The 12944-nt window shown below is 45.1% G+C and overlaps 1 protein-coding gene across 1 annotated transcript in view; it reads right to left on the reverse strand.

Annotated features, from left to right (window-relative positions):
* The window catches only part of LOC132832955 (uncharacterized), a 50917-nt gene that overhangs the window by 11732 nt on the left and 26241 nt on the right, over positions 1-12944 (reverse strand). Inside the window, exon 7 of the mRNA XM_060851203.1 lies at positions 4072-4141. Coding sequence (XP_060707186.1) covers positions 4072-4141 — 70 coding nt within the window. The remainder of the gene's footprint in view (positions 1-4071; positions 4142-12944) is intronic.

Consider the following 12944-nt stretch of genomic DNA (forward strand, 5'->3'; position numbering starts at 1 on the left):
GCAGAAGATGAGGTGTTCTTCCTCCAGGCGTCTGATGGTGAGGGAGCGGCGGTCATCTTGTTATCATCTAATCACAGTTTGAGAGAGCTTGTTGTGTGTACATTGGCTGCAGTGATTATAACACAACATTGACTACACTCCAAAAGTGTTTAATTGGCAGCAAAGCACTTTGACGCATTGAGTGGTCCTGTAAGGTGCTTCATAAATGCAAGCCTTTCTTTTTGAATCTCTGCATCTCTCCTATGTCAAGACACTTCCTGAACCTTCCTCTTTTTCCCAAACTCTGATCACTGTCCTATGAGCATCTGTGGTAAACGGTAAGATAATTCCTTCTGCAAAGCAATAATCTTAAAGGTATGACATAAATGTAAGTCGTTACGATGTAACCAGTTGCCTCCACATCCTGTTGTGAGGAAAAGTAGCAAGTTTTGCAAACAAAAACAGAAATTGCTGGAAAAGCTCAGCAACATTTTTTTTAGATTAGACTTACAGTGTGGAAACAGGCCCTTCGGCCCAACAAGTCCACACCGACCCGCCGAAGCGCAACCCACCCATACCTTTACATTTATCCCTTACCTAACACTACGGGCAATTTAGCTTGGCCAATTCACCTGACCCGCACATCTTTGGACTGTGGGAGGAAACCGGAGCACCCGGAGGAAACCCACGCAGACACGGGGAGAACGTGCAAACTCCACACAGTCAGTCGCCTGAGTCGGGAATTGAACCCGGGTCTACAGGCGCTGTGAGGCAGCAGTGCTAACCACTGTGCCACCGTGCCGCCCATCTGTGGAGAGAAATCTGATTTGATGGGTCCTCAGAACTCCAAGTTTTTGAAGGTCAGTCTTTTTTCAAAGATAAAGGTCGTGGGGCAAGATGCCATGTTTCAGTGTTTGAACTAGTTAACGGGGTCAGAGCAGGAGTGCATTTCACTACCTGGGTTTAGTGTTCGCTGCGTTGTAACATTCTTATCCCACCTTTGCAAAGGCACTTTATTGGCTATGAGGTCAGTTTAACCTCAGTGTGGGGAAATGACTAGGAGCAATTCTGAGAGACAGATTTAATCTGCACGTGGAGAGGCAGGCATTAATCAAGAACAGGCAGTTTTGTTAAGTGGAGGTTATATCTGATCACCTTGATTGAATTTTCCAAACTGATGATCAGCTGTCTCAATGAGGACAGTGCTTTTGAGATAATCTACTGAGGTTTCAGCAAGGCTTTTCATAAGGACCCACGTGGGAGACTGATAGCCAAAGTAAGAGCCCATGGACTCCAAAGAAATTTGACTGATTTAATCAACAGTTGGCTGAGTGGCGGGAAGCAGAACATAGAACATAGAAAAATACAGCGCAGTACTGGCCCTTTGGCCCTCGATGTTGCGCCGATCCAAGCCCACCTAATTTACACGAGCCCACTATCCTCCATATGCCGATCCAATGCCCGTTTAAATGCCAATAAAGAGGGAGAGTCCACCACTGCTACTGGCGGGCATTCCATGAACTCACAACTCGCTGAGTAAAGAATCTACCCCTAACATCTGTCCTATACCTACCACCCCTTAATTTAAAGCTATGTACCCTCTGAGATGATGGTTGAGGAGTGTTTTTCTGACTGGAAGTCCATGTCCAGTCAGGTTCTATAGGAGTCAGTGTAGAGACGCTGGCTGTTTGTGGTTTATATAAATGATTTAGACTTGAATGAAGAAGGGTTGATTAGTAAAATTGCAGAAAATACAAAAATTGGTAGATGGTAAACTGTGAGGAGGATAACCTTTGAGTATATGAGGATGTACAGATGGAATGATCAGCAGTAAATTGAATTAAATTTAGATAAATATGACGTGATGCACTTTGGCAGGAGAAACATTGCAAGTGAATACATTCTGCATGGTAGGATCCTGGGAAGCACAAAGGTTCAGAGGAATCTTGTTTAAGACCAAGGGGGTTGTGCTGCAACGGCTAGACCATTGTGTGCAGGTCTAGAATCCACATTATAAGAGAGAGGCATTTTAACTGGAGAGGGTGCAGAGGATATTGACCTGGATGTTGTCTGGGCTGGGGAGTTTCAGGGAGATTAGAGGTGTTTCCCTTGGAGCAGAGGTGACTGAGGGAGAATGTGACTGAGATGTATAAAATTTGAGGAGCATAGACAGAGTAGACAGGAAAGAACTTGTTCCTTGGGTGGAGAGATCAATGATGGGGGGATTTAAGGCAAGCAGAATTTTATATGAGTTGTGAGGGAAAACATTTTCACCTTGAGGGTGGTGGGAATGTGGAACTAACTGCCTGCCAGTATGGTGGAGGCAGAAATCCTCAGAACATTTAAGGAGCTTTTGGTGTATCCTTGCAATGCCGAGGGATACAAGGCTATGAGCTAAATGCTGGAAAATGGGATTACAATAAGGAGGTATTTGTTTTTGACAGCCATGGATGAGATCAGATTACGTACAAACTAGCCAGCCTTCCAAGTCATCTGACCTGCACATCTTTGTGATTGTGGGAGGAAACCAGAGCGCTCCACACAGACAGTTGCTGAGTCTGGAATTGAACCTAGGACCCTGGTGCTATGAAGCAGCAGTGGCTAAACACTGTGCCACCATGCTGACGGGCCTTTTCCTGAGCTGTAAATCTTTATGACTAATTTTGAGGCATCCTGACATCATGAATTGGAGATGCCGGTGTTGGACTAGGGTACAAAGTTAAAAATCAAACAACACCAGGTTATAGTCCCACAGGTTTAATTGGAAGCACAATCCACTATCACCTGATGAAGGAGCGTCGCTCTGAAAGCTAGTGTGCTTCCAATTAAACCTGTTGGACTATAACCTGGTGTTGTGTGATTTTTAACTCTGAACTCATAAAAGCTGCTAAATTAATGCAAGTTTTTATTTTCTATATTGAATGGCAGATGTTAGCATGGAATTTGCTCTCAAATCTCTGGAGTGAGGGAGCTACTGGCTGACTTCTTGAGGGAGGTACATTTGTCTGAATTTACTGTGCAGGAAAACCATGGGATCGGAAGTTTAGATTAGATTAGACTTACAGTGTGGAAACACGCCCTTCGGCCCAACAAGTCCACACCGACCCGCCGAAGCGAAACCCACCCATACCCCTACATTTTACCCCTTACCTAACACTACGGGCAATTTAGCATGGCCAATTCACCTGACCCGCACATCTTTGGACTGTGGGAGGAAACCGGAGCACCCGGAGGAAACCCACGCAGACACGGGGAGAACGTGCAAACTCCACACAGTCAGTCACCTGAGTCGGGAATTGAACCCGGGTCTCAGGTGCTGTGAGGCAGCAGTGCTAACCACTGTGCCACCATGCCGTTGGGAGGAAGAATCTTGAACTCATGGCGTGAAGTGGTGCTAGAGGGAGAAATGCTTCTCTACATTTAAATAACATTTGGAATTGCCCATGAAGTGCTGAAACTGACAGGACTGCTGTTCAGGATTGGATATCAGGAAGAAAACAAATCTGTGTCTTTCCGTCAGCACATGCCCTGACAATAGTGTCTCTGTTTTTTCTTTTCTGTCTCTCTCCTTTTCTGAAAGAAATTGTTTTTAATTTTTTTTTCTGATATCAATGGGTGGTAATGTCTATTTGGAGATGGGTAGAGTGCCTCCCTTTAATTTTGTTAAAATTACTTTTATTTTCTTTCCTTTCTTGGCTTTCAACGGGAATGTGGCTCAAGCTGGAAGGAGTTATGAAGGTGTTTTGGGGATCTTTAAGTGCCCCCTGTGGGCAGGGGATAGAGCCCCTCACTAAGTGCCGTATATTAGGTTTCGTTTGTTATTTTTTTCTGTACATGTAGTAACTAGTGTTATAGTTGTATTAGTTTTAATTTATGTTTTTTTAAGGCTTCATGAGTCTTTTTTTTGTTTATGCTTAGCAATTAAGAAATCAAATTCTTCCTTTTCGGACTGTTATAGAGTGTCATGGCTAATTGTGTCCTGAATGGTGTACCTGGAATACTAGAGGGAGCCATTTGCCAGTTGAAAGAAAAAAAATGTTTTCTTCACTTAGAAAGGAGAGAATGGACATTGCCTTTTTGCAGGAGACTCACCTTGATGAGAAGGAACATTTGAAGTTGCAGCAGGGTGGGTTTGATCAGGTCTATGTCTCCTCCTTCAATACTAGGAGTAGGGGAGAGGCCATACTTATTCAGGAGAATCTTCCATTTAAGTTGCTTGTTCAGATTAAAGATGAGAATGGGCAGTTTGTCATTCTTAAAGCCTCAATAAATGGAGGAGAGGATGGTATTTTAAATAGTTATTGCCCCTGGTACATCCCTTTAAAATTTTGATCAATGCATTCTCCAAACTGATGGCTCTTGCATGGCAGATTACTATAGGGGGAGACTTTCAGTGCCTTATGGATCCCATGGTGGATAGAATGCCTCAAGGGCCCTCAACACTTTCTTTATAATCTGAGCAACTCGTGGACTTATGTGCTGAAGTGGAATTGGTGGATGTCTGGAGGCATCTGCATCCCATGGGGACAGACATGATGATTATTTTTCTAATCTGCACAAGTGTGATTTAGGTTTGATCTTTTCATAACTTCTGCGTAATCCTTGTATTTAGTAACATCTTGTACAATTGGAAAAATTACTATTTCTGACTATGCTGCCGTACATTTAGAGATTGAGGTTCAGAGCAATGTTACAGGCTCTCGACAGTGGTGAATGGATCCCTTTATACTTAAGGACAGTAGGTTCATTGACTACTTCTTTAATGAATTTCAGGTATTGTGAGCCACCAATTCAGATATTGTCAGTTACCCATCTATTCCTTGAGAGACAGCTGAGGCTTATGACAGGGGGGTAATTATTTCTTATTCTGCCAGTCAGAAATGACAGAAGCGGGAGCAGCAATGCCTGTTTGAGGCACGGCTAAAAACAACAGAGAAGGTATATTTTGATCGGCCCTCAGTGGCTAAGCTGCAGTGGGTTACAGCTCTTCAGTCCACCTTGAACTCCACGCTCACACAGACAGCAAGGAAGGAACTTTCCTTTGCGAAACAAAGACTGTTTGAGCATGGTGACAAGCCGGACAGGTATCCAGCATTTCTTGCCAGAAGAAAGAATGTCCCCCAAATTGATTACCTCAATTAGGGATGGGACTGTGTTGGTTACTTGTGATTCTAAAAAGATAAATGTTGCATTTTGGAAATTTTATTTTGAACTATACCAGTCTGAACGTTGTGAGGGCTAAGATGGAGTCCTTCTTTAAGAACCTGTATATTCCAGGTGTTACCTCCGAACAGGCATCTTTCCTTAATGCCCCTTTAACAGAGCACGAGATACAGGAAGCTGTGAAGTAGATGCAGAGTAGGAAGGCACCTGGCCCTGACGGTCTTCCTGGCAAGTTTTACAACTAATTTATAAATAGGTGTTAGACATAGATAATTACTTGTATAGCCACGATTGCCTCCTGCCATCCTTAAGACAGGATAACACATCTCTTAGCCTGAAGAAAGTGAAGAACCCAGAGGAATGTGCCTCCGAAAAGCTCATCTCACAATTAAAATATGATTTTAAAATCTTGTCCAAGCGTCTTGTGTTAAGATTGGAAACTGTGCTTCCTTCCATTGTTAGAGACGGCCAGACTGGTTTTATCAAAAAGCTGGAGATCCCCCAATAATATCCCGAGGTTACAGAATATGATTCAAATGTGTCAGCAGCAGTCGGTTCAGGGATTGGTGATCTCCTTGGATGCAGAAAAGGCATTTGATTGAGTCAAGTGGCTACATCTTTCTTTATACCCTTGAATGATTTGTTTTCAGGGAAGTTTTTATTTGGTGGGTGAGGGTCCTCTATAGTGATCCTCTGGCGGCGGCTCTCACCAGTGGTGTTAGATCGAGTAATTTTAATATCTGTAGGCGCAGTTCGAAAGACTGTCCCCTCTCACCACTACGTTTAACATTGATGATTGAGCCGCTGGCAGAGGCTATCTGCAGGGATCCAAATATAGCTGCCCCAGAAGTGGGATCAAAATCGCAAAAGATCACATCACATAAGGATGATGTTCTTGTCTTTTTGTGGAATCCAGTGGTCTCAGTACCCCATTTGATACAATGTATCAATGCATTTGGCTCCTGCTCGGATTATAAGATTAATCTGTCAAAACCAGTGGCCATGCCAATGGGTGGGGCTTTAGGAGAATATCTGATGGACAGGGTGAATCACAGTTCCCCTTTAAATGGTCACGGCAGATTTCTTTACTTTGGCATCAGTTACTTCAGGCCAATTTTGCCCATTTGTTTGACAGGATTAAGCAAGACCTTCAGTGATGGGAGGCGCTTCCAATATCCTGGCTAGGCCGAGTAGCTCTCATTAATATGCATGTCCTTCCCCGTTTGCTCTTTCCTATACCGATGCCCCCCTTAATTTTTCCGAGGCAAACATTCCGGAGACTTCATGGTTGGTTAAGTTCCTTTATATGGTGCTGTAGGAGGCCTCTCATTAAGCTGGCTAAATTACAGTTGCCCCATGGGTTGGGTGGAGTGGACCACCCGACATTAAAAGATATCAACTCAGTTCTCTTTTGTCTTTTGTTAATGACTAGGCTTGTGAGGATCCAGTGTCAATATGGCTAGATATTGATGCCCCCTGGCAAAATGCCCCCTCATTTACCTGTTATTCTTAGATAAATTGAAGAAGGTTATAGAATATTGTCATAATCCAATAATTATTAATACTGTCAAAGCATGGAGGGCAATGCGGCATACCCCGGACCAGATTTGCTGGGTTTTCAGCCAGAGATAATGCTCAGCTAGTGCAATCTCCTGTCAGCTAGTGCAATCTCCTGTGATTCATCTGAAGGTGAAATAATGTCCGTTGACCAAATAACCCGTGAGTATAGTTTGTCTAGCAGTGAACTTTTTTGTTTTTGTCAGGTCAGGGATTTTATTCAAAAAGGAACTATGCTTTTTGATCTACTCCTGCAGATATGTCACAGAGGAGAGCATGCTCCATACTCTCTGTTAGTATTGTTTATCAAGTATTAGGGAGTGATCTTTCAGAAGATGTTGAGCGGCATTGTGGATTCTGGGAGTGAAAGCTAGGGATTGAGATGTCAATGGAAACATGGGAGGACATTTGTGAAAATGCGAGAGATTTCAATCTGTAACAGGACTCATGCCATGCAGGTTCAGATTCTTCACAGGGCCCGCCCATTTGGCCCCAGAGCGTCTCACTAAATTTAAGGTGGGAGTATCTTCACTATGTCCTAAGTATAAAATAGGTATCAGTAGTCTCACTCATTGTCTGTGGTCTTGCCACAGGCAGATATTGGAGTGCTGTGGCAGGAGTAATAGAGAGGTTCTTGGGGATTGAAGTAAACAGGGACCCTATCTCTCTTCTCCTGCCCTCACCAGTTTATCTTCTTGAGATACTCATGGGAGTGTCATGGGAAAACATTCTTAATATTCTCACTTTTCATGCAAGGGAAAGAATTGCGATGTATTGGATCTCTGGAAACGCCCCGGGTCTGTTGGCTTGGCATTGGCTAATTATGTAAAACAATGACTACAGATGCTGGAAAACAGAGTCTAGATTCGAATGGTGCTGGAAAAGCACAGCAGTTCAGGCAGTATCTGAGGAGCAGTAAAATCAATGTTTCGGACAAAAGCCCTTCATCAGGAATACAGGCAGAGAGCCTGAAGGATGGAGAGATAAATGAGAGGAGGGTGGGGATGGGGAGAAAGTAGCATCGAGTACAATAGGTTAGTGGGGAAGTGGATGAAGGTGATAGGGCGGGGTGGTGGAGTGGAAGGTGGAAAAGAAGATAGGTAAGTAGGACAAGTCATGGGGATAGCGCTGAGCTGGAAGTTTGGAACTGGGTTGATGTGGAGGAAGGGGAAATGAGGAAACTGCTGAAGTCCAAATTGATGCCCTGGGGTTGAAGTGTTCCGAGGTGGAAGATGAGGTATTCTTCCTCCAGGTGTCTGGTGGTGGAGGAGCGGCGGTGTAGGAAGCCCAGGACCTCCATGTCCTCGGCAGAGTGGGAGGGGGAGTTGAAACGTTTTGCCATAGGGCGGTATGGTTGATTGGTGCGGGTGTCCCAGAGATGTTCCCTAAAGCGCTCTGCTAGGAGGCGTCCAGTCTCCCCAGTGTAGAGGAGACCGCATCAGGACTGATGGATACAATGAATGATATTGGTGAATGTGCAGGTAAAACTTTGATTGATGTGGAAGGCTCCTTTAGGGCCTTGGATGGAGGTAAGGGAGGAGGTGTGGGAGCAGGTTTTGCAATTCCTGTGGTGGCAGGGGAAGGTGCCAGAATGGAAGGGTGGGTTGTAGGGGAGCGTGGACCTGACCAGGTAGTCACTGAGGGAACGGTCTATGCGGAAAGAGTAAAGGGGTGGGGAGGGAAATATATCCCTGGTAGTGGGGTCCATTTGGAGGTGGTGGAAATGTCGGCGGATGATTTGGTTTATGCGAAGGTTGGTAGGGTGGAAGGTGAGCATCGGGGCGTTTTGTCCTTGTTACGGTTGGAGGGGTGGGGTCTGAGGGCGGAGGTGTGGGATATGGACAAGATGCGTTGGAGGGCATCCGTAACCACGTGGGAAGGAAAATTGCGGTCTCTAATAAAGGAGGCTATCTGGTGAGTTTTGTGGTGGAATTGGCCCTCCTGGGAGCAGATACCGCAGAGACAGAGGAATTGGGAATACGGGATGGCAATTTTACAGGAGGTAGGCTGGGAAGAGGTGTAATCCAGGTAGCTGTAGGAGTCGGTGGCTTTGTAAAAAATATTGGTGTCAAGTCGGTCATCATTAATGGAGATGGGGAGGTCCAGGAAGCGGGGGTTGAGCGGGGGAGGTGTCAGAGATGGTCCAGGTAAATTTAAGGTCAGGGTGGAATGTGTTGGTGAAGTTGATGAAGTGCTCAACCTCCTCGGGGGAACACGAGGTGGCGCCAATGCAGTCAACAATGTCGTGGAGGAAGCGATGGGGAGTGGTGCCAGTGTAATTACAGACGATGGACTGTTCTACTTAGCCAACAAAGAGACAGGCACAGCTGGGGCCCATATGGGTGCCCATGGCTATCCATTTGGTCTGAAGGAAGTGGGAGGATTCGAAGGAGAAATTGTTAAGGGCGAGGACCAGTTCGGCTAGATGAATGAGAGTGTCAGTGGAAGGGTACTGTTGGGGACGTCGGGAGAGGAAGACACGGAGGGCTTGGAGGCCCTGGTCATGGCGGATGGAGGTGTAGAGGAATTGGATATCCATGGTGAAGATGAGGAATTGGGTGCCAGGAAACGGAAGTCTTGGAGGAGGTGGAGGGCCTAGGTGGTGTCTCGTACGTATGTCGGGAGTTCCTAGATTAGGGGGCATAGGACAGTGTTGCGGGAGATAGAAATGAGTTCACTGGTGCAGGAGCACGCTGAGGCAATGGGTCGACCAGGGTGGTCAGGCTTGTGGATCTGGGGAAGGAGGTAGAACTGGGCAGTGCGGGATTCCCGGACTATGAGGTTGGAAGCTGTGGGTGGGAGATCTCCTGAGGTGATGAGGTTCTGTATGATCTGGGAGATGATGGTTTGGTGATGGGGGGGTTGGCGTCATGGTCAAGGGGGTGGTAGGAAGAGGTGTCCTCGAGTTGGCAGTTGGCTTCAGCGGTGTAGAGGTCAGTGCACCAGACCACCACTGTGTCCCCTTTATCTGCTGGCTTGGTGATGAGGTCGAGATTGGAGCAGGAGTGGAGGGCAGCACATTGTGAGGGTGAGTGGTTAGAGTGGGGGTGGGAGTAGACGGGTTGAGATTGTTAATGTCCCGGTGGAAGTTGGAAATGAAGAAGTCGAGGGTGCGTAATTGGCCAGCAGAGGGTGTCCAGGTGGATGGAGTGTGTTGGAGGTGGGCGGGAGTCCTGATTGGGAAAGTAAGCTTGGAAGCAGAGTCAACGGAAGAAGGGTTTGACGTCACAGCGTGCATGAAATTCATTGGAGCATGGGTGGAGGGGGATAAAAGTGAGTCCTTTGCTGAGGACTGATTGTTCGTCCTCAGTAAGGGGAGGTCAGGGGAAATGGTGAAAACCCGGCAGAGTTAGGAGCTGGGATCTGGTGTGGGTCTGGAGCTGGGAGTGGGGGCGGAGATGAGGAGGAACTTCTTCAGCCAGAGAGTGCTTAATCTGTCAATTTCATTGTTGCAGAATGATGTGATGACCAAGTCATTGGGTGTGTTTAAGACAGAGATGGATAGTTTGTTGATTAGTAAAGGGACCAGGGTTACAGGGAGAAGGCAGGAGAATGGGGACTGAGAAATATATCAGCCACGATCAAATGGTGGAGGAAACCCGATTGGTGTATGACCTCATTCTGCTGCTAAATCTTATGGTCAGCAGAGGGGCAGCTGGCAACTAGATATATTAGTGACTGTCTTATTTTTATAACCCCGAGTCTCCATCACAAGTGATAACATGGTATACGGACCCTGTCAAGCTCCTGAATAACCTATTGAGTGCCTCAAATAAAAAGACTGGTATTTGCACAGCACCTTGAATCACATCTCAAAGCTTCTTACAGTCCATGCAGTATTATATTCAATGTTATAGTAGGGAACATAACGCTGCCAGTCTGTGCAGAGCAGGCTCTCATTAAACAGCAATGTGAAGAGGTCAGCTAATTGTTCTGATGTTGTTTGAGGGATAATATTGGCCGTGGGATCTTATTTATATTCACCCCTACATGAGGTTTGGATCAAAGTGTCATTGATCAGAGTGCAGTTCCAATACTGCAGCACTCCACCAGCACTGCACTCGAGTGTCAGTCTAGGTTTTTATGATCATTTCACACACTACAAGTTCAGATCATCTACATTCTCCTCCAAATTATTAATATACTGTGTCTCAGCACAGATCACTGCACAACACCAGTGGCCACAGATATCCAGTCAGAAAAACACACTTCCATCGCACTCATCAATCTTCTTTGTCACTTCCACAAAAACTTCAATGAAGTTTGTCAGATGTGACCTCTCCTCTGCTTTGCCATTTAATAAGATCATAGCCAATCTGATCATTCTCAAATTGACTTTCTGGCCTTAACACCATAACCTTTGATTCCCTTCCTCATTAAAAATCTGTCCAGCTGAGCCTTGTATACACTGAATGACCCAGCCTCAATAGCCCTCTGCAGCATCAAATTCCACACAAACACTGAGAATGCTGGAGAAACCCGACAGGTCTGGCAGCAGCTGAGGTGCGAGTAATGTTTCAAATTCAGTTTGACTCTTGTTCAGAGCTGTTTGTGTCAGTCCAGTGGGAGAGTGTAGAAAAGTGTTGATTTATGTAATCGGTTAGAGAGGCTTCACAGTCCTTTTCTCACCACAGAGGCACGGCCCTGCAATGTAAAAGGGAATTCAAGAAGATACCATGGAGTCCTTGGTTGGTAGTGGGGAAGTTAATGCCTCAGCCTCCTTGAAACCTAACTCATTAATCCTTTCAAATGTTCTGGAAGAATCTGCATTTCACTGCCAATCACAAGGTATCCTACAAACATAAAGGATATGCTCGAGAAACTAGAGTAGTGTCACTGGACCTAAAATGTTGTCTCTTCTTTCTCTTCACTCCCGCTGCCAGATTGCTGATTCTCACCAGCAATTTCTGTTTTTCTAGCACACCTTGACAGTGAAAATTGAAGTTTGTAGCACACCTAGTGTTCAACAAACAAAGAATTGCAAATGCTGGAAATCTGAAAAAAAAACACAAATTGATGCAGAAACTGCTTTCTATGCACAGTTGCTGTCAGACCTGCTGAGTTTCAGTGTTCCTGGAACAGACCGATTCAGAATATTGCTGAAAAACTAACCTCATCTCAAAAAACCTCATTCCCTGTCACCCAATCAAATTCATCATCACGTTATCACTGGCATTTCATTTCATGGGCTTCAATTATACTTCGAAATCTTTTATGTGACATGTTCTCAACAGCATTTTCAACTCCAGGATCAAATTCCCTCTGAATTCCGATTGTGTCTTCATTTGAAAGCTCAACCAATTCAGTTAAACATGACTTGCTTTGAGTAAACTCACACTGGCTGTCCTCAATTATCCAGAATTGCTGAACTGTATTGAACATTATCCATAAAATTTCCCATCACCGAGGTTAATCTCACTGACCTTTTGCTGCGTCTTTACGTTTATGCTTTATTTTAAGAAACTGAAACACTTACTATACTAGAAAATTGAATAAAAGTTTGACTGTAAAAACAATATTGGAGGGCAGGAGGGGAAAAGGGATTGGACTTGGACCAGCTGAATACTCTATCCATGTGCCTTTACAGCTTCATGATCTGAAACATGTGGACGTTCCCACTGGCCATCACATGATAATGTGCAGATAACACTAAGATAGGCGGTATTGTCGACAATTAGGAAGTATCTCAGAAATTGCCCCAGGACCTTGATCAGCTGGGAAAGTGGGCTGAGGAATGGCAAATGGAGTCTGAGGTCCTGCGTTTTGGAAAGTCAAATCAAGGTGGGCATTTAATGATGAATGTTAGATTCTTAAGGAATGTAATAGAACAGAGGGACTTGTAGTTCAGGTACATGGTTCTCTGAAGGTGGAGTCACAGGTGGGCAGGACAATGAAGAAGGATTTTTGCATACTGGCCACAGGGCACTGAGTACAGAGGTTGGGAAGTTATGTTGCAGTTGTACAGGACATCGGTAAGGCTGCAGTTGGAGTATTGGTTCAGTTTTGGTCACCTTGCTGTAGGAAGGACGTTATTAAACTGGAAAGTGTGCAGAAGAATTTTACAAGGATGTTACCTGGACTCAAGTGTCTGAGTTACAGGGAAAGGTTGGACAAGTGAGGACATTTCACTTTAGAGTGGAAGAGACTGAGCAGAGATACTTCAAGAAGTGAATAAGTTCATGGGAGGCATGGATAGGATGAACGCACTCAGTCTTTTACCCAGGGTTGCAGAATCAAGGAAGAGA

This window comes from Hemiscyllium ocellatum, chromosome 35 (genome assembly GCF_020745735.1).
Source record: "Hemiscyllium ocellatum isolate sHemOce1 chromosome 35, sHemOce1.pat.X.cur, whole genome shotgun sequence".
NCBI lineage: Eukaryota > Metazoa > Chordata > Chondrichthyes > Orectolobiformes > Hemiscylliidae > Hemiscyllium > Hemiscyllium ocellatum.